This window comes from Candoia aspera, chromosome 2, assembly GCF_035149785.1.
Source record: "Candoia aspera isolate rCanAsp1 chromosome 2, rCanAsp1.hap2, whole genome shotgun sequence".
Taxonomy (NCBI): Eukaryota; Metazoa; Chordata; class Lepidosauria; order Squamata; family Boidae; genus Candoia; species Candoia aspera.
This window is the reverse complement of record NC_086154.1, coordinates 195546662-195568644: the sequence shown is the minus strand read 5'-3', so window position 1 is coordinate 195568644 and position 21983 is coordinate 195546662. Positions and strand designations below refer to the sequence as shown.

At 40.7% G+C, this 21983-nt stretch overlaps 1 protein-coding gene across 2 annotated transcripts in view; it reads right to left on the bottom strand.

Annotated features, from left to right (window-relative positions):
• Nucleotides 1–7559: 7559 nt before the first annotated feature.
• The window catches only part of MAMDC2 (MAM domain containing 2), a 75885-nt gene continuing 61461 nt past the window's right edge, over nt 7560–21983 (bottom strand). The window contains exons 10-14 of one of the 2 annotated variants that reach the window (XM_063295124.1): nt 21216–21309; nt 19191–19343; nt 12018–12277; nt 8999–9083; nt 7560–8637 (exon numbers count right to left, since the gene is read on the bottom strand). In XM_063295124.1, coding sequence (XP_063151194.1) covers nt 8573–8637; nt 8999–9083; nt 12018–12277; nt 19191–19343; nt 21216–21309 — 657 coding nt within the window. In that variant the 3' untranslated portion in view covers nt 7560–8572. Of the gene's footprint in view, nt 8638–8998; nt 9084–12017; nt 12278–19190; nt 19344–21215; nt 21310–21983 lie in introns of those variants that run through there. The other variant, XM_063295125.1, reaches the window with a different exon arrangement.

Sequence of the window (21983 nt, the reverse complement as noted above, 5' to 3'; positions counted from 1 at the left end):
TTAGTATAATCCCAGTACTTGATGTGAAGCTTCTTCAGTGGCACAGCTGAACACATAGTTCAGGCAGACTTACTTTCCTAGCAAGCTGTTATATACATAACATACATAAAATAGAAAAATATTTACAAGTTTTTCACTCTCCTCTGCTTCAAATAAAAATACCATAACCTTAATTCAGAAGTAGCAAAAATCTGATCTGCAGGAGGATGTTAAGTTATAAACTGATTTCATGCATATTGTTGTAAGTTACCATTTGGTGTTTGGTTCTCTGAATCCTTCCAGATGCTGATTTAGAGAGTAAAACAGAAATTATTATTTCAAACTGTTCCTGAAATGTGATCCAAGTTCCCTTCTAGAACCAATGGCTTTATGAATGAACAAAAGCTTATGCCAGGGAACAAATGTCTTCGTTTCCTAAACAGAAAACTAGCAGCCCAAACTGAAGTCTGCTGGAGTATTATGAGGAAATGGATTGTGTTGTTTTATTATTTTAAGCTGTAAACGGCTTTCCATGCCTTGGTAGAATGGCGGTGTACAAATGTATCACAACATTTCAATACATCTGCAAGCAAAGCAAGTGGCAGTAAAGGGCTGCTGAGGCATCAACTTCAGGGGGTCCCCAAGAATACTACCCCACTACCCCACTATGGATGAATGTTTCTGTCAGAAATAAGAATGCATTGACATGGGGTTAGCATTCAGAGGATGGCAGAGAAAGCATTTGGAATTTAGCAGAATATTGTGAGGTTTGTTTTGAAAAAGAGTTACATGTTTTGCAAATTCTGTTTGGGGCAGGAGAAGATATAACCAAGCACACTCCTTCCCGTATCAATTATCCAAAGTCATATGTAGCATTGGTTCCCAGACTGATAAAAGTTTGCATTATGGAGACCATTATGCAAACAGCCAGTGCTGGATCACCAGAAGGCTGTTAGAAAGAAGGTAAGAAAATTTCTGCCCTAATGTACAAAATCATATATTGGATCTAAACTGAAAATTTATTTATTTATTTTTAATTTATTTATCAAATTTGTCACCGCCGATTTCCTCCCACCGGAGGGACTCTGGGCAGTTTACAACAAAACAATAAATATATTAAATGCCTTATAAAATTACGTATCATTAATAATATAAATAAGAGTAAAGTCCGGATGGCTGTGATCTCATTCAGTCTTTGCATGGAAGGGGTACTTCAAGGCACTAGCCAACCCCAGGCATGACTGTTCTCCTCCCTGCCCCAGACCAGGTGGCAGAGCCAGGTCTCCAAGTTTCTCCGAAAGGCCAGGAGCAATGGGGCTGGCCTCACCTCCAGGGGCAAGATGTTCCAAAGGGCGGGCACTACTGCAGAGAAGGCCTGCTTCCTGGACCCCGCCAGATGGAATTCTCTTACCGAAGGGGTCCTCAGCATGCCCTCTCTGCAAGATCGGGTGAGGCGGGTTGATGTAAAGGGGAAGAGGCAGTCCCTCAGGTAGCCTGGCCCCATACCATGTAGGGCTTTAAAGGTGATAACCAACACCTTGAATTGGACCCGGAAGCAAACTGGTACCCAATGCAGCTCATGTAGCAAAGGTATTATATGAGCCCTTCTGGGGGTGCCAAAAATAGCCCCCGCGGCTGCATTCTGGACCAGCTGAAGCTTCCAGATACTCTTCAAGGGTAGCCCCATGTAGAGCGCGTTGCAGTAGTCAGTATGGGAGATAACAAGGGCATGAGTGACTGTTCAAAGGGCCTCCTGATCCAGGAAGGGGCGTATCTGGTGCACAACACAGAACTGCACAAAGGCCCTTCTGGCCATGGCTGCCACCTGCTCTTCAACCAGGAGCTGTGAGTCCAAGAGGACCTCCAAGTTATGCACCGGGTCTGTCTGGGGCAGTGCAACCCCATCCAGAACCAAAGATGACGAAGTCCCAGATACAGAAGAGCCATTAACCTGCAGCCACTCCGTCTTGCCAGGGTTCAGCTGAAGCCTGTTGTTCTCCATCCAGGCCCCCACAGCCTCCAGGCACCTGGAGAGGGCAGTCATGGCATCACTTACTTCATCTGGGGTGGAGATATACAACTGAGCATCATCGGCATATTGATGATACCTCATCCCATGGTGACAGATGATCTCACCCAGCAGTTTCATGTAGATGTTGAGTAGGAGAGGAGAGAGAACCAAACCCTACAGCACCCCACAATGGAGGGGTCGAGGGTCGGACCTCTTACCCCTATCACCACCGATTGGGACCGGCCCTGGAGGAAGGAGGTGAACCAGCGCAGAACCACGCCACCCACCCCCAACTCCCTGAGCCACCCCAAAAGGATACCATAGTCGATGGTATCGAAAGCTGCTGAGAGATCAAGAAGAGCAAGGATGGATGCACTGCCACCATCCCACTCCCGCCAGAGATCATCCATAAGTGCGACCAATGCCGTTTCTGTCTCATATCCGGGCCTGAAACCTGACTGAAAGGGGTCTAGATAATCCGTTTCATCCAGAACCCTCTGAAGCTGTAATGCCACCACTTTCTCAACCACTTTCCCCAAAAAGGGCAGGTGGGAGACTGGACAAAAATTGTCCAATACAGTAGGATCCAGCGACGGATCCTTGAGGAGGGGCTGCACCAACGCCTCCTTAAAGACAGTTGGAAAATAGTTCAGTTGCTGGGATTTTTGTAACCCTACCCATTCAATCTCACTAAATCTTGGTAAAAGAGAACTCTATGAAAATCTTGCTTGGACCTGCCCTATCTATGCATACAGCTTTCTTCCTCAATTTTTCCTTATTTCCTTATCATTCTCTTATGTTAATTTAGGGTCTTTGATAGTAACACTTTACGCATACTGCTCTAAGTAATCATAAAAGTAAGACAATACTGTATGAATTTATTATTTCCTAACAACCACCTCCTCTATGCCCATTGCTACAGGAATAGAAAATGGGGTAGGAAATAAATTAGGCTACCAATTATACAGCTAAAGTAACTTTAATAGCTTATGTTTTTACTGTAAATCAGTGTTTCCCAACTTTGGCAACTTTAGATGTATGGACTGCAAGTCCAAGAATTCTTCAGAGAAACCCTGCTCTAGATCAAAGGAAATACCTCCTTGATATTTTCAGAAAATATTGTGAGTGCTCTCAGAAAACAGTTGCTACAGCAAATTGGTGAGACTAGAAGATAGGTAACTGTCTAAGAACCTAAATTCAAGATTCTGAGTCTCAGTGTCAGTATTTGCTCCTTTAAACCCATCATTCTCTGTCTCTTTCAAGATTATCTCACATTCTACAGATCTAAGATGAGGAAAAAATAAAGTATATGAAAATGTAATGAATATCAGAAAATAAAAAGGACACATACAGTATATGCAGTGGAAACAGGGACAAATGACCAAGGAGAAGTATAAAAAGATAGCCCAGAAGTAGAAAGAAGATATCAGGAAAGCAAAAGCTGAGAGAAAAGGAAGGAAAGAAAAATAAAAAAGGTTTCTTTAGATATGCTTGGAAGTAAAACAAAACAAAAGGAACCATATACCAGCTGTTCACTAAGGATGGCAAAATGCTAATAGGTAAAAAGAAAAAGCAACATTATTCAGTTTTTATTTTGGCTCAGACTGAAGGATATGTATTCCACCAAGCATTTTTGAAGAGCATTATTAAGAGACAGGAATGAAGCTTGAGAGTGATGGAAGAATAGTAAGGGAATATTTATTTATTCAGAATAAGTTTAATCACATAGGCCAGATTAATTACATCCTAGGATATAGAAAGAATGTGCGTTAACCATTATGAAGTATCTTTGAGAAATTCCTTAGAATGATGTGATGTTCTGGAAGACTGCAGAAATTGTCCCTGTCTTCAAAAAAAAAAAGGAAAATGAAATGATACAGGGAACTATAAATTGGTCAGTCTGATAATACCTGGAACAATTCTAAAGAAGATCATAAAGAGATTAATCTGTGAGCACCTTCAAAATAGTGCAGTCATTGTCAGAAGAAAATGTGAACTTGTCCTAAGTCTTATCTAACCATGGTATCTCATTTTTTGATTGGTAACTTTACTAGCTTTTGTGATAATATAAACGTAATACCTCTTGATTTCAGCAAAGTATTTGAAAAAGTACTCCACAACAAGCAAGATGGTTAAGAGAGGACTTGATAGCATGACAATTAAGTGGATTCAAGGCTGATTTGAAATTGTACTAATAGAGTTGTTCTTCAAACTGCAATGAGGCATCAAGACGGATACCAGAGATTCAGTCCTGGGTCCTGTACTCTTTAGCATTTTTATGAATTATGATAAAGGGATGGTGGAAGTGCTTGTTAAATTTGCAGGTGAAACAAAATTCATTGGGATAGCTAATACTGTATCTTAGAAGACAAAAATCAGATTCCCAAAGATCTTGACAGAGTAAAGAGACAGGCAGAAATGAACAAAATTCATTTTAACAGTGATAAATACAAAGTTCTTCATATAGAAAAGAGAGATAAAATGTAAAGTATATATGATACTTGGCTTGATAATACTTATTGTGAAAAAGATCTTGGAATTGATTGCAAACCGAGCATGAGTCAGCCATTGCATGTGGATACAAAAAAAATATATGCAACTTTAACCTACATCAACAGAAGTGTAGTGGAAGTAATAGTTCCCCTCATTTTGCATCAGTTAGATCCCACATTGAGTATATGTCTTCTTCCAAAAACTATTTTTTAGGAAGGATTTAGATAACCTGAAACAGGTGCAGAGAACGGACACAAGGATAATAAGGGGATTAGAAATTAGGTCCTGCAAAGAGAGATTGACAGAATTGGAAATATTTAGCCTTGAGTAGAGAAGATTAAGGAGAAATGTATTTTTTAAGTACCTAAATTACACAGAAGAAAGTAAAGACCTGTTCTTTATCACTGAAGCATGCAAGATCTGGAATAATGAATTTAAATTGCAGGAAGGCAGATTCTAACTGAATGTTAGAAAAATCTTAAAACTAAGATTTTTAATTGGCAGTGGAGCTAATTATCAGCTAACAGAGCTGATGTTCTCTTCCCTGGATGTGTTCATATATTAGCTATACACTTGTTGGAAATACTTTAATTTGGATTCTGCACTGAACAGGTTGTTAGACTTGTTTACCTAAATGGCTTTTTCCAACTCTTACGATTCTATAACATCTCTTTATCCTAGCTACTTATTTATCTCATACACATTCACTCACTCACTCACATATGCAGCATTGGCCGTCTTATTCTCTAGGTTACTCCCTGCTGCCATTCCCAGAGGTTTGGGTAGGTGGCTGAATTGCACGTTGCTAAACTGCTCCAACACCTTTTCTTCATGGAAGAACCCTTTTCTATCTGTGTAGATCCTAAAGGCTTTTATGTGGAAAGGAAAAGGAACAGTAAGGCAGCTAAACCCAATGCTTTGCTCTTCACTCACTCTTGTAAAAACCAACCACTGGGGAAGCAAATAACATCAGTGGGCACCAAGGGGAAGTATGATATTCAGGGGTACCATGTTAAGGATTTTTTTCTGGAAAAAGTTTTTTTTCTAGCGTTTTATTTAAAATACTTACAACTCATATATTCACCAAAAAGTGTGTCCCCTTTCAAATTCTCTTTCCAATAATTAAAAAAAAAAGTAAATAGCCAGGTGTTTATTAAATGTGCAGAATGCCAAGCAGCAAATGACTTTCTACAGCCATATATTCTCTTCTTTGAAAGCTATTTTCAAACAAAATTGTTTTTATCTACAGCAATGAACTCAGCATGGGAATATTATGGTAATTTCTTTAGATGTACTGTTCCCAGTCCTTTTAAAGATCAATGTCAATAGTCTGAATTTCATACGCATGGCAACTGAAAGCCAGGTACATACTTTTAAAGAGGCTGTGGTTTGCCTCCTCAAGAAGCCATCACTGGATCCCACCCTGAAGGACAGTTTTTGTCCTGTCTCCAACCTTCCCTTTTTCAGGATGGTTGTTGAGAAGGTGGTCACGCTGTAGCTCCAGAGAATCCTGGATGAAATGGATTATCTGGACCCCTTTCAGTCAGGATTCAGGCCTGGATATGGGACAGAAATGGCATTGGTTGCGCTTTTCTATGATCTCTGGCAGGAGCGAGATGGGGCAGTGTGACCATCCTTGCTCTATTAGGTGGCTTTCATTACCATCAACCATGATAGCCTTCTGGAACAGCTTTGGGGGTTGGGAATAGGGGGGCACTGTGTTGTCTTGGTTTACCTCCTTCCTCTGGGGCTGTTTCCAGTCAGTGATGATTGGGGGCAAGAGGTCCCGCCTTCGGCCCCTGATTTGCAGGGCGCTGTAGTGGTTGGTGCTGTCCGCTCCTGTTTTTCATCTACATGAAGCTGCTAGGTGAAATCATGTCACCACAGGGTGAGAGATCATCAGTATGCTGATGATACTCAGTTGTACATCTCTGCCCATGGTGAGTTAAGTAATACCGCACCCACCCTTTCCCGGTACCTGGCATCTGCTGAGGTCTGGATGGGGAGCAACAGGTTGAAGTTGACAGAATGGCTTTGGATTCAGGCCTTTTGGTTTCCAGAGAATTACCGTTTTTGGTCTTGGATTGGGTTGCACTACCTCAGAAGGACCCTCTGCATAACCTGGGGGTTCTCCTGGACTCGCAACTCCTGCTTGAGGGCAGGTGGTAGTCGTTGCCAGGAGGACCTTTGTGCAACTGCATCTTGTGCACCAGCTACGCCCATTCCTGGATCAACATGCCCTTCTCACACTCACCCACGCCCTAGTCACCTCCCATTTGGACTGTTGTAATGCACTCTACATGGGGCTGCCCTTGAAGAGTATCCGGAAGCCTCAGTTGGTTCAAAATGCAGCAGACTGCATAGTTTTGCACAAGCCTAGATTTGCACGTGTGTTACCGCTTTGTGGGAACTGCATTGATTGCCGATTTGTTTCCAGGTCTAATTCACGGTGCTGGTTATCACCCTTAAAGCCCTTCATGGCTTGGGGTCAGGTTACTTGCAGGACTGCCTTACCCCAGTCACATCTGCCCGGCCCACTACAGCGGGAGGAAAGATGCTGCGGATCCCTTCAATTAGGGAAGTACATCTAGTGGGCCCAAGGAAAAGGGCCTTGTCTGTGGTGGCTCTCTCCCTTTGGAATATCATTCCCCCAGAGATAAGGTTTGCCCCCTCCTTGCTCCTTTTCCGGAAAGCCCTGAAGACATGGTTTTGTCAGCAGGCCTGCAGATCCCAGGTCACTGTGGAGCTGATCAAGTGTTTAATTTGAGTGCATTTGTGGCCACTGTGGGGTGTGTTTTGTTTTTATGGATTTTAATTCTGTAAGCCGCCTGAAGTCACTGTGTGTGAGTTGGGTGGCTATATATATTTGTTTAATGAATGAATAAATAAAATTAACAGAATTGTTTACCACAGCAATTGGCAATTTACGTTATGTTACAGACCATCTGCTTTTTCCAAATACATTTCATAGGCAACTAATTGAAGCAGCCTGGTCTGGGAGTTTCCACTGTATAAGTGATTGTGGAAAAAACATCAATTTTACTGAAAAAATCAGTACATTTCTGGCCACAGATTGAGTTAAAGTGAATTAAAATCACATTTTATTAGATCAATTAAAATTACAGAAAAAGCATTTGTACACACACATACATATACGAAATGCACATCCCTCTATATCTATCATATACTCAACATTCAAATGTGTATTATTTGTTTCAAACAGGAATATTTTGTGGTTAAATGTATTTTAAAAGTCATTCTGGACAAGTCTATCAAACCACTAATATATTAAAAAAAAACTGCATTCCAAACAGTTTTCTCTAATGTATGCTGCTCAATATTGGTGTATTGCATTATATTTTATAGAACACTTACAGAGGTTTATCTGTTGGTTGTAGCCTGGATATATGGTTTCATTACAATAATTATTAGCAAAGAACAGTAAAATAAAAATTAAAACATCTTATTGGTGAGACCCTTATATTGCAAACCTATGCACATCACCTGGGAGTTACTTTCATTGAGCTCAATGCAATGTATTTCTGAGTAGATATACATAGGATTCCATAATTAATTTGGCACAACCAAAGGTTCCAACAGATACTGGTTTTCCTGAATAATAATAAAAACATTTTCAGACAACTTATAAAATGTTAATAGTGTTTCTAATATTTCTTTGCTATTTCAGAATTTTTAAACCAAATCCATTATTTGCCAACAAGGCATTCACTGAATGCAGATTTTGTTAACACAATGACAGATTGTGTCCATTTCACTTTCTATAATTGTATGCCTGAAAATTATTCTAAAAAAATCTGTATTAATTATTGCACATTTAGTGCAAATCCAATAGCTCCTTAGAATAACCAATGTCACATGCAAAATAAAATGCATAAAAACAAAGTGAGGGAACCCTGAGTAAATAACTTCATAAGCGAGGCACTAAATCATTCCTCAGTTTTTCCTATGCCTTTGTGTCCTTAACAAAATAATCCAGTAGCTATCAGTTTTAAACTTGATAGTGTGGACAAGTCTGTGCAGTTCCTACTGTAGAGAAGGTATTGGGTGTTCCATCTGCTCCTGCAGAGTTCAGTACTCTATTTCATTAAAATCAGCAGAATATCCAGATGACTGTAGTGTAGTTTCTTCCATTTCTAAGAGGACAGAAAGAATATTGGAAACATCTGCATATTACTTTACAGATAAAAGTCATTTTGAGCTGTGCTAAGATACAGGGATGAATGGTCTGAAGCCTAGTTGTCCTTTCTTTTTTGAGTATGACAGTAGAAATGATGAAACTGCTGTAGCTCAAGAATGGCTTTGTGGGACTTCTGATAACGGTAACAATAATATCTCTTTAGATCTAGAAAGGAACAGTTGCCACTAACAGCTGTCTCCTTTTATTGTTTTAAAGATTTATACTGTATTTATATTATATGTATTTATATTATAAGGAGCTTTCAAGAAGCAAATATGACTCAAATGCTAGGGCAAATTCAATCAAATTAAGTTTACCTTTACAAGGTCCTCTCTGAAATGAAATGTCATCTATAGCAATGTCACTTCTTATTGATATTCCACGAACTGCTTCAAATATAATCTGCATTTTTAAAAAAGCATAATTTATGAATATACTTTGAATAAATAGAATATAAAAACAGCTTTTTTTAATGAGCACTGTGCATGCAAGATGCTAATTTTCATGTAACTGTATACATTTTTGCTGCCTCTCTAGAAATAATAGTAAACTATCATGGCTTGATTATAACTAATTGAAGCAGAGAAAAGGTCTATTAAATGAATATCTCCCTTATCCCACTCCACAGCCATTCTGGAAAGTTTGAGGAGCCTTGTTGTTTATTCGTTTAGTCGCTTCCGACTCGTGACTTCATGGACCAGCTCACGCCAGAGCTTCCTGTCAGTCGTCAACACCCCCAGCTCCCCCAGGGACGAGTCCGTCACCTCTAGAATATCATCTATCCACCTTGCCCTTGGTCGGCCCCTCTTCCTTTTCCCTTCCACTTTCCCCAGCATCAGCATCTTCTCCAGGGTGTCCTGTCTTCTCATTCTGTGGCCAAAGGATTTCAGTTTTGCCTTTAATATCATTCCCCCAAGTGAGCAGTCTGGCTTTATTTCCTGGAGGATGGACTGGTTTGATCTTCTTGCAGTCCAAGGCACTCTCAGAATTTTCCTCCAACACCACAGTTCCAAGGCATCTATCTTCCTTCTCTCAGCCTTCCTCATGGTCCAGCTCTCGCAGCCGTATGTTACTACGGGGAACACCACCGCTTTAACTATGCGGACCTTTGTTGTCAGTGTGATGTCTCTGCTCGTAACTATTTTATCGAGATTTGTCATTGCTCTTCTCCCAAGGATTAAACGTCTTCTGATTTCCTGACTGCAGTCGGCATCTGCAGTAATCTTCGCACCTAGAAATACAAAGTCTTTCACTGCTTCTACATTTTCTCCCTTATTTGCCAGTTATCAATCAAGCTGGTTGCCATAATCTTGGTTTTTTTGAGGTTTAGCTGCAACCCAGCTTTTGCACTTCTTCTTTCACCTTCATAAGGCTCCTCAGTTCTTCTTTGCTTTCAGCCATCAAAGTGGTATCATCTGCATATCTGAGATTGTTAATGTTTCTTCCAGCGATTTTAACCCCAGCCTTGGATTCCTCAAGCCCAGCATGTTGCATGATGTATTCTGCATACAAGTTGAATAGGTAGGGTGAGAGTATACAGCCCTGCTGTACTCCTTTCCCAATCTTAATCCAGTCCGTTGTTCCGTGGTCTGTTCTTACTGTTGCTAGTTAGTTGTTATACAGATACTTCAGGAGGCATACAAGATGACTTGGTATCCCCATACCACTAAGAACTTGCCACAATTTGAGGAGCCTTAGGAATAGCAAAAGATGAAACATAAAAGTGTGGAATTGTTCAAAATTGGCCAGAAGCATTACAACACTAAATTTGCTCCTTTTATATCTTTGTATTATTTTGGCCTGTTTCCTGTGTCAGGACCCCCTGAGAAATCATACTTTTCAAGGCGGCCAACCAATCTTCCAGATAAATTTTGGGGTCAAGAAAACCCTACTGTATAAGTTTCCTTCCAGTTGTATTATTTAGATTCTGTCATCTCCCCCACACCCACATCCAAGGAATTATTTATCCACCTCCCTTCTCAATGAGAGGGCCTTTAAAAAAAACAGTGTAGCGTTTCTTCTTATACATTTTGATTTTTTTTTAATTAGAGGAAAAAGGGAAAGGGAAAGTTGTTCCTCTTTATCCTCTCTGGCAGGCCAGGTGATGACAGGGGCAAGGGTTTCAGGACAGAAGCCTCATCTTGGACACCAAAGCAGTGGTTTTCCCCATTCTTTGTACTCTCTGCCTTGTTCAGCAAGGACTAACTTTACTGGAAGAGCCTATGCCTTCACTAGCTGGATGTAGAAGCTCCACCAACCACATCTAACCTGCAGGTCAGAAGTCCACTATGCCAGATTCAGAGCCATCCTGTACATGTTATTAGAAGAACTTGCTTATAGAAGCAAGAAGTTTGGTTGCATCAAAACGTATTCTTCCCCCCACAGAATAACTTCCCTTTCCCCCTTTGTGTCCTTCTTAAAATCCATTCTGGAGAGCTGAAGAACAGTTCATGAGCACAGATCTGTGCACACTTTGGACTGAACCATGTTCAGCTGTTTTCTCACAGAAATATACAAAAGAACTTGCTTTCTGACATTTCTATTCTCTGCATCTCTTCTTTTATACTATTCTATATAGCTGAAATCCAAACTGTACAACATAAGATCCAGATGTTTAAATTATCTAAAACTGGATAGAGAGAGGTATAGTTAGTACTAGGAATAAATAATCATTTGAAATTGTCCACTAGATTTGTGAAGAGGAAAGGATAGATGATTTATCTAATTTCTCCAGAATGAGAAACTCTTCAACAATTACTCAAAAGCAGGGCTCTCCCTTAGTCACTGCCCCCTTGGAAAAAAGCCAAAATCCAAAAGTTCCCTCATTATACTTTTTCTTATCATTTAATTAAAGTGTTGAAAGCAAGGGAGTTTGTAAACTGCTGGAAAAATGGTTATACATGGACCCCTTGACTATTTCCTTCCTACCTAAGTAAGGGCAAAAACATCACATAGCACCCATGAGAATATCTTCAAAATTCCCTTCTGAAAAATAATTTCTAAAGCATTTCTAAAGCAAATTCTCCATCAAATTAAATAAGAACCCTTAGGAAAAAATACAGGAAAATTTCTGTGCATCACATCTGGTACAGTAATCATCTTTAATGACAGAAAGGCTTATTTGGGTTGCTTATACAATCAATTTAGGCAGATTTAAGATTACCCAGTGCTATTTTGAATTGGCATGGTTCAGTCATATTTCTGGGGTAAGTTATGCCTGTTACTGGCATTTAACAAATTTGTCAACTAGAAAATTCACCCCCAAAAACATTTATTTCATAAATTAAATGGATATCCATTCCTATAAAGGAATTGATCGTTACATTGTTAACTTACCTGGTGAGATGTCTCACATGTATATTGTATTAGGCCCTTTAACCATGAGATGCTTTGTTCACCACGTCTTTTCCAGATGAGGGTCTCCTTTTTAGCACCATGCTTTTTCAAATAAATGTTCAACAGTCCTGTCCCACTTCCATACATATGATAAAAAAATATAAGGCACTGATGTCCAAATGTCTTTCGTAATAACCTTGAAATAAGTTGTGCTTTCTGTCCATAGATCATATTAGAAGCCTCTATATACATGTAATATCCTTCAAAAAGAAAATATGTGAAAGTATATCTTTAAGAGATTTTATAATTTGTATAGAGTGATTAGATGTCTGAGTTTTACCAGAAACATCAATGGCGCACGCACTCCAAACCAGGAAAATGTCTTAGTTTCCACCAGCTTGTCCTGGTGGGCTAGTAATAGCATTGTGAGCAACAGGAGGCTCACACAATAGCAGTGGGGCAAACAGCTTCTTCATTTGCCACTCATAGTATCTGCACAAGTACTTGAGAGAGGACTACATATTTGTAAAAATCCAGGCAACCACTAGATTATTTTATTTGTTTAATTAATATGGCCACCCATCTCATATACATGACTTTGGGCGATCAACAATTTAAACAAAATAAAAACAGAATAAAATCAATCAAAGTTTGAAACAACATAAATAGCATAAAATAGCAGCCAAGACATTCATACCACTGAAAATAACAGTGAAACGGGCTCACCCATACTATCAGTTTCACAGGCTTTATGGCAAAACCAGGTTTTTAGCGTCTTGCAAAAGTCCAGCAGGGTCAGGGCAAATCTGATCTCTGGGGGGATAATGTTCCAGAGGGCAGGGAAAGAGATACAAAAATCTTTGCTAGGTTTCTAATGGTTGTCTGGCTTTTTATCAATATGGTTCTTGCAAAGAGTTAGTTTTCAGTATCTCTTTGCTAGAATCTGGTGGTTGTCTGAATTTTTGCAGCCAAGATGTGCTAGTCCTAAGTAGAACAGGCAGTAGCAGCGCAGGAAGCAATAGTCATAAAAATTGATCAGGTAACACTCTTAAAATTACTGGATTTACTCTCATTCATCTAGTTTGGGGATACCTCCTGGTGGAACAGGATAGGGTGGTAGAGAATTTCTACTCTGTACTCCATTTCCTGACATAGAGAAATGTATTGCTTCTTAGTCATACATTAACTTTGTTTTACCTGAAAATCACTTGCACACAACATAATTCTTAACGCCAGGTCAGTTAACAAGACCCCCCTCATATGCAACCTGATCATGGAGGAGGGGGCAGACCTGGTGTGTATTACCGAAACCTGACTGAGCCCTGAAGGAGGAGCTTTGTCAGAGATGTGCCTGGTCGGGTTTCGGGTGTGGCACCAGCCGAGATGGCAGGGGAGGAGGGGTGGCAGTTGTCATCAGAGAGTCTCTGGTGGCCTTCAGGGGCCCTGCTCCACAAGTAACTGGTTGTGAGACCCTGTTCAAGTTGGGAGCTCGAGAGCAGTTGGGAGTGTTGCTGCTGTATCAGCTTCCCTGCTGTGTGGCAACCTCCCTACCTGAGCTGCTGGCGACCATCTCAGGGTTGGCAGTGGAGTTCCCCAGACTTACGGTTCTGTGGGACTTCAATCTGCCGTCCCTGGGGTGGCCCTCGGAGGCAGCCCGGGAGTTCATGGCCACCATGGGCCTGATTCAGGTTATTCGGGACCCAACTCGAAGCAGTGGCCTCACACCAGACTTAGTTTTCTTGTCGGAGCAGTGGCAATGTAATCTGAGGGGAGAGTTACATCTTTCCCCTTTGTCATGGTCAGACCACGCCCTGGTGGCCCTGAGTTTCTCTTATGCCACCCACCTCCGCAGGGAGGCAGGGCCTATTTGATCAGCCCACCCCCGGCGACTAATGGACCCAGTGTGGTTTCAGAGGGAGCTGAGGGTTATACCCAAGGACTTACTGCACGGTCCAGCGGAGACCCTGGCCGCCGCCTGTAATAAGGAGGCAGCTGGGGCCTTGGACAGGATCGCGCCTGTGCAGCCTCTCTTACCCCACTGAACCCTCCCCGTGGTTCACGGAGGAGCTGAGGGCTCTGAAGAGGATTAAGAGACGCCTGGAGCGTTGCCGGAGGAAGACAAAGACCGAACCCGACCGGACACAAGCTAGAGCCGCTATTAAGGCCTACCTTGTGGCGGTAAGAGGGGCAAAACATCAGTATTTCTCCGCTCTTATTGCATCTGCAGAATGCTGCCTGGCAGCCCTGTTTAGGATCATCCGATCCTTGTTGGGGAAAGGGGGTCTGGAAAATCACCTGCAGGGTCGTGCAGAGGAATTTTTGGAGCATCTGCAGGATAAAATCGCTCAGATCCACTCTAAGTTGGACTCCAAGCGTGAGACAGGGTCTGTGGAGATGCCTGGGGAGCGCACTTACCCAGTTATCTGGGAACCGTTTGATCCTGTTGGACCTGAGGAAGTGGACAAGATTCTCCGGACTGTAAATGCCACCACCTGTCAATTAGATCCATGTCCCTCCTGGCTGGTGAAGGCAGCTCGGGAGGTGACGTGTGGTTGGGTCCAGTCGATGGTAAATACATCCTTGCAGGAGGGGGTGTTTCCGGCAGCCTTTAAGGAGGCACCGGTGCACCCCCTCCTCAAGGAACTGTCACTGGACCCTACTATACTGGATAATTTTCGTCCAGTCTCTCACCTTCCCTTTATGGGGAAGGTGGTTGAGAAGGTGGTGGCATTGAAACTCCAGAGGATCTTGGAGGAAACGGATTATCTAGACCCTTTTCAGTCATGATTCAGACCCAGATATGGAACGGAAACAGCATTGGTCGCCCTTATGGATGATCTCTGGCGGGAGCGGGATGGTGGCAGTGCATCTATCCTAGCTCTCCTTGATCTCTCAGCAGCTTTCGATACCATCAACCATGGTATCCTGCTAGGTTGGCTCAGGGAGTTGGGGGTGGGCGGCATAGTCTTATGCCGGTTCACCTCCTTTCTCCAGGGCCAGTCCCAGTCAGTGTTAGTAGGGGAGGAGAGGTCAGGCCCACGGCCCCTCCTCTGTGGGGTGCCGCAGGGTTCAGTACTCTCTCCCCTCCTATTTAACATCTACATGAAACCGCTGGGTGAGATCATCCGTCCCCATGGGGTGAGGTAAGTGATGCTGTGGCTGCCCTTTCCAGGTGCCTGAGGGCTGTTGGCGTCTGGATGGGGAGCAACAGGCGTCAGCTGAACCCTAGTAAGACAGAGTGGCTGTGGGTTAACGGCCCCTCAGCTTCTAGGAATTTGCCATCTTTAGTTCTGGATGGGGTTGCACTGCCCCATTCAGATTCGGTGCGTAACTTGGGGGTCCTCTTGGACTCACAACTCCTGCTCAAAGAGCAGGTGGCAGTCGTGGCCAGAAGGGCCTTTGCACAACTTTGTGTTGTGCGCCAGTTACGCCCCTTCCTGGAGCGAGAGGCCCTTCAAATAGTCACTCACGCCCTGGTCATCTCCCAGATAGACTACTGCAACACGCTCTACACATGGCTACCCTTGAAGAGTATCCAGAAGCTGCAGTTGGTTCAAAATGCGGCCGCACGAACAGTAATGAGTGCTCCGAGATAAGCACACATAACACCTCTACTGTGCGAGCTGTATTGGGTTCCAGTTTGCTTCCGGGTCCAATTCAAGGTGTTTGTTATCACCTTTAAAGCCCTACATGGCATGGGTCCAGGTTACCTACGGGACCATCTCACCCCCATTACATCAGCCCGTCCCACCCAATCGTGCAGAGAGGGCATGTTGCGGACCCCGTCTGTAAGAGAATTCCATCTGGCGGGGTCGAGGAGGCAGGCCTTCTCTGCAACAGCTCCCGCCCTTTGGAATGTCCTTCCCCCAGAAGTGAGGTTAGCCCCCTCCCTCCTGGACTTCTGAAAACAGCTGAAGACCTGGTTTTGCTGCCTTGCCTGGAATAGGGAGGGGAAGAGCCATTCTTGGGGCTGGCTGATTCCCTAGTTCTGCGTGGACCAGTTTTATGCCCTTATGGTTTGAATTAGATCTGCCATGGCTTGGATTTTATTGCATTTTATTCTGATTGATTAATGGCTGTATTTATGATTTTATGGAATTTTAATTGTTTTTATTGTGAACCACCCAGGGTCCCCCGTGTGGGGGAGAGGGGCGGTGATAAAAATTTGAGTGATAAATAAAATAAATAAATAAATAATAGCACAACAGAGACAGGAAATGTTTGGCATAATTGAATGTGATTTTGTTACAGAGAAGCCCTTCCAAAGACTAACTGCTAGACTTTTTTTTAAAAAAAAATTTGCCTGTGACTCTTGGGAAATTATCAAATAAACTTTAATAAATATATAAATTTAATGATTACGGACTTGCTGTTTTTACTGTTGTAAAACTGGTCATCCTTATCAGTAGTATTGCCAAAGGAACTGGCAACTGTTCAGTAAAAACAAAATGGTAACTTCTATACCAAAGCTTTTAAAAGTTTGCAGCACTCTTCTATAATTAGGGAAAAACAATACACAGCAATGCAGCAATGACCAGATCTCTTTCTTAAAAAAAATTTCAAGATACTTTAGAGAGTTCTAACATTTTTTTACCATTAGGCATATTTGGAATCCTGAGAGCATGTTCTGAGTCCCATGGGGGGATGGCTTGCCAGTTCACAAAATGGCTGTCATAATGGTAGCTATTACCATGAAAGCTGTTCAAATATATTAATATTTTTAATCCGTACCTTTAAAAAAAATATTAATTTTTTTAAACAGTGAATGCAAGCAAAAGGAGAAAAGAAAAAAAGTTGATATAAAAATATAACATCAATAAATATATTGCTGATGAGAAATTAACCATAAAAAACAAAATACATTAAATTATTTTAACAGTGTGAAAGAGAATTTGAATCTCTAAGCTAAGTGCCAAAATCTTCACTATCTGTTGTTATATAAAAAACAGAAAAAACTATTAAAAACATTATAGATAATGCTAGTTTCTAACTTCTCCTTTATGGTACTCCAACTAATATACAGGTAGTCCTCACTTACCAACCACTTGTTCAATGACCATTTGAAGTTATGACAATGCTGAAAAACAAGACTTACGAATGGTCCTTGAGGTTGTGGCTGTCACAGTATCCCTGAGATCACGTGATTGTGACTTGGGTGCTTAGCAATCACCTTGCATTTACAATGGTCACAGCGCCTGCGGTCACGTGATCACCATTTATGACCTTCACAGACGGCTTCCAGCAAGCAAAGTCAATGGGGAAGCCAGCAGGAAATCGCAAGTCAGAGTCATGTGACATTGCATTTAACAACCCACAGTGATTCACTTAACAACCACAGCTGGAACTGACAGAACTGACGTCTTAAGTTAGCATGGTCATGTGATGTCTTGCTTAACAATCATGCTGCTTAGTGATGAAGTTGCTGGTCCCTACTGTGGTTGGTGAGGACCACCTGTACAGTATTTATAGGCATTTAAATTTTTTGTATGATTCTGATTTCAATTCTTTAGTCAGTTCTTTTTCCATGCTTTAGATACTTAAAATTGCTTTGCTGGGCATAATATATAGGTAGTCCTCAGGTTACAACAGCAATTGGGATCAGAATTTCCATTGCTAGGTGATGCACTCGTAAAGTGTGATGCCACATGACCACATCGCTTAGCAACGGTAATCCCAGTTGCCGTTGTAACCCTAGGACTCTGTGGATTGTTGAGCGAGGACCTCATGTGACCACTATGTAGGAAGAGGTGGGAGTCCCAGGCAAGCAGGCTGGTGGGCAAGAGCTATAGGCGGGCACTACTGAGTGCAGGCAGGTGGACCAGTGCCACAGGTGGGCACTATGGAGCATGGGCAAGTGGGTGCAATGGGCAGGCATGACAGAGTGCATGTGGAGAGGTGTGTGACAGAGTGTGGATGGGCAGATGAAAAAATGTCAGGAGCAACTTGCGGAAGCAACTTGTGACCCCCTGCTGGCTTCCCTATTGACTTTGCTTGTGGGAAGGGAAGGTCACAAATGGTGAACATATGACTGCAGAATGCTGTGACAGCCACAACTTTGAGGGTTGGTTCTAAGTCCTCTTTGTTCAGCACCGCCGTAAATTTGAACAGTTGCTGAATGAGTGGTCATAACCCGAGGACTACCAGTAGTATGTATGGAAGCCATTCTTGCTTAAACTTCTGTTGTGAATAGATGCTGTTTATTTTGCCATTACTACATATTCTCAGTTCCCAGTCTGATATCTTCAGTAACATATCTCTTTTCCAATGTTGTGTTAAATTTATCCTTGCAGCTGTAAAGATATACTTTAGTAAATTGTGATTTTTTTTTTTGTTACGTTTTGGAATTATGCCTAGTAAGAATAATTGTGGTTTCATTTCAAATTTAATTTCTAAAATACCCTGAGTAGTGATGTGTATTTCTTTCCAGTACTTTTGAACTTTTTTACACGTCCACCACAAATGGTAAAATATTCCTTCCGTCTCATGGCATTTCCAACATGTATTACTATATGATTTGTCTATCTTGGCAATTACAGATGGAGTTGTATACCACCTATATTTTATAGCAGTTTTCTCTTGGGATTATAACTTGGGGTACATTTTATAGTTTTGTTCCATAATTCTTCCAACTGCTGTGTTATGACTATTTATATAAGTATCTGATTAACTCTCAAACTGTATTTTCAGAAAACTTACAGAATTCACTGTCAACTATGCAAGATTTATTAAATCATCTTTTTATACCTAGCATCTATATATTTTCTTCTCTTTGCTCATGAGGTTTTTATTGCCAGTTAAGAAACCTACAAAATGTTAAAATATATTCTTTCAAAGCCATATTTTCCTGTGCTAATAATCTTTTCCAATATGAATTAACTTTTCTCAAATCTCACCGAAAACTATTGGAGAGGCCTGGAAATAGAACCATAACAATTTCTTATTTATTGAAGAAATGTCCAAGATAATATTTTGTTATTAGCATAAAAAAAATGAGGGAATAGTTTTGTCTATTTTTAAGTATGGAAGTACTGATTTGTATGTTTAATAGAAAAGAATAAGCATCAAGTGTCCTCCCTTAGATTAGAAATCTATCTTGGAATAAAAACTATTCTTATTATTTCATATTTCATATTATTGTCAGGGTCGTCTATCACCATTTAAACTATAACTTACCTACCCCAGTAGTGTGGTCTCCTCTTGGACCAGTGTAAGATGTAGGAGTTGGACTTCTTCTCCTATGCCAGCCATGCCGATTTCTTGTTTTCTGAGTAAATATACACTCATTTTTTTCAAAGGTACATTCTCCAGGAAAATCAGTCAGTATATCTACCAAACATACAATGTAGTTATGTTTTAAGTATATTTGAATATATCTAATTGACCTATGTAAAACTCATGGTATGGATGAAGCTATCAGTTTTACTTGTTCACTGTACGTATAGAAACTGCTTTTCTACCTGAATTTGTTGATTCGATGTCCTTCTATTCCAAATTGCTTAAAAAAAAAAAAAAAACTACCGATATCACATCATTACATTTTCTGCTTTCTAAAAATTCCAAGCAGATATGATTCTTCTAAGTAAATCTGATTTTTCATTCTAAAATAGACTTTATAAGTAATGTAACACGTACTTAGATGTAGATTTTACAATTACACTGTAATTTGCCTTGATATTGATAAGAGCACCAGTTTGGTCTAGTGGTTAAGGTGCTGGGCTAGAAACCAGGAGTCTGTGAGTTCTAGTCCCGCCTTAGACACGAAAGCCAGCTGGGTGACCTTGGGCCCGTCACTCTCTCTCAGCCCAACTCACCTCACAGGATTGTTGTTGTGGGGAAAACAGGAGGAAGAAGGAGTATTAGGTCTATTTGCTGTCTTGAGTTATTTAGAAAAATAATAAAGGCAGAATAAAAAATGAATAAATAAATATTGCTGAGATAAGAATTAGTAACTAATAAAAAACCATATAATGATGCAAAGTATTAACAGCATAGTTAATTCAGATTTCACTGCAATCCCTTGAGCTTTACTCGTGATTTATTACATCTTGCCACAGTTAAAGGTGACTCTTAGCAATTTACAAGGTATATAGAAAATAACTAAAGCATCCACGTGTGTGAAAGGTGAAAGGTCCCCTGTGCAAGCACTGAGTCATGTCTGACCCTTTGGGGGGAACGCCACTTTCACATTTTCTTGGCAGACTGTAGCGGGGTGGTTTGCCATTGCCTTCCTCAGTTGTAATTACCTTTCCACCAGCAAGTTGGGTACTCGTTTTACCGACCTTGGAAGGATGGAAGGCTGAGTCAACCTGAGCCGGCTACCCGAGAATCCAGCTTCCGCTGGGATCAAACTCGGGTCATGATAGTAAGATAGTAAGCCTAATTTAAAATGTCTTAAATCAGTTAAACCACATAACAATGAAACATAATGGAACAAAAACATGGACTATCACATTGAATCAATATATGCATCAATGGCTAATTCTAGATTACATAGCTCAGTTTTTGGCATTTTCCTAAAGCTAGTCAGAGAGGGAGCTAGTCTATTTCCATTGGAAGGCTGTTCCAAAGGGTTAGCACTACTATGAGGAGCACCTTCTGGACTTAGCCTTTTACTTACAGAAATGGGGAACATTAAATTGTTTCTCCCAAAACGCCTATCATTCAGGCCAATTCCTACAGTAGGCAGGGTTTTTATTTCCTACAGTAGGCAGGGTTTTTATTTTATATATATATATATATGAAAAGAGACATAGACATAATGGACATTTGTGCTAACAGAAGGTATCCATTACCCCTGTATCTGAACCCCAGTTTAAATACCGATCAGCCCAGTTTTTTTTTCAAGAGCAAGTAAGAGTGTTTTGGGATTTGGTGGAAGAAACCATTTGCAGGAATATCTTTGGCATACTGAACATTCTATCTGTACTATTAGTTCCAATGTATGTGTGTCTCTACTCATGCACAATAGTAAACATGTATAAATTCTGATTCTGCCTCCATACACCATTAAAATGGAGAAAGACATAGTCTTTAAACTTAAATCTATATCTCAATACAATATGGAATGTTCTATGATACCCTAAGACAAAAATACAGATATTAGGGGAATGTTATACAGGACAGGTCACTACTATCAGAAAATATACATCAATAGCAATAAACATACATACTACAAACTTGAAATATAATTAATCTTACCAGCAGTATGACAGCTTCCTAAATTCACTGATACATCATCTAGTGCCACTATTCCACAATCCCAAAAGCTTTTACACCAGCTCATAAACACCACCTGAAATTTACACAAAAAAATACTCATCTTATTTTTTCAAGCCTTCTTTTCAAAATACTCTTCTAATCAGTTGAACTGTGCAAAGCATTTGAAAGAAATGCTTCAGAAAGCATATTAAATATACATACACACATTCCTTGAAATGCTAAAGCATCCTTTGAAAGACTTGCAGAGTTGCTTCAAAGGATGTCAGTACATATGGGCATGCACTCACTGTACTCACAATCCCAATGGAAGTATTGTAAACCCACGTACAAATCACAGTCAGGGACAACCTCTGAAGCAAATGTGTAAGTCTTCAAAATTCTTGGGAGAAACGTTTTGCTTGCTGCAACACAGTTTGTGAATAGTCTCTTTCTAATGCTTTGAACACACCTAGCAATCAACTTGTGTTTCTTGCATCATTTTGTCAGTTATCTATAATGAAAATACAGGTATAAAAAGAATGCTAATTCACTATATTTCTAGTGTACCCCCATCTCAGCAGAAATCTGAATTTGGCTTATCCAAATTTCTAATTAATGAAACAGCTAGCAATTCCTAGCTAGTTCTATTACAAGAAGGTGAAACAGATATAGGTAAGTAAATATTCATCAGATCACCTGTATGAAAATAAATAAATAAATAAAACGTTGCGACACATATAATTCAGCAGTGAATATTTATATCTGAGG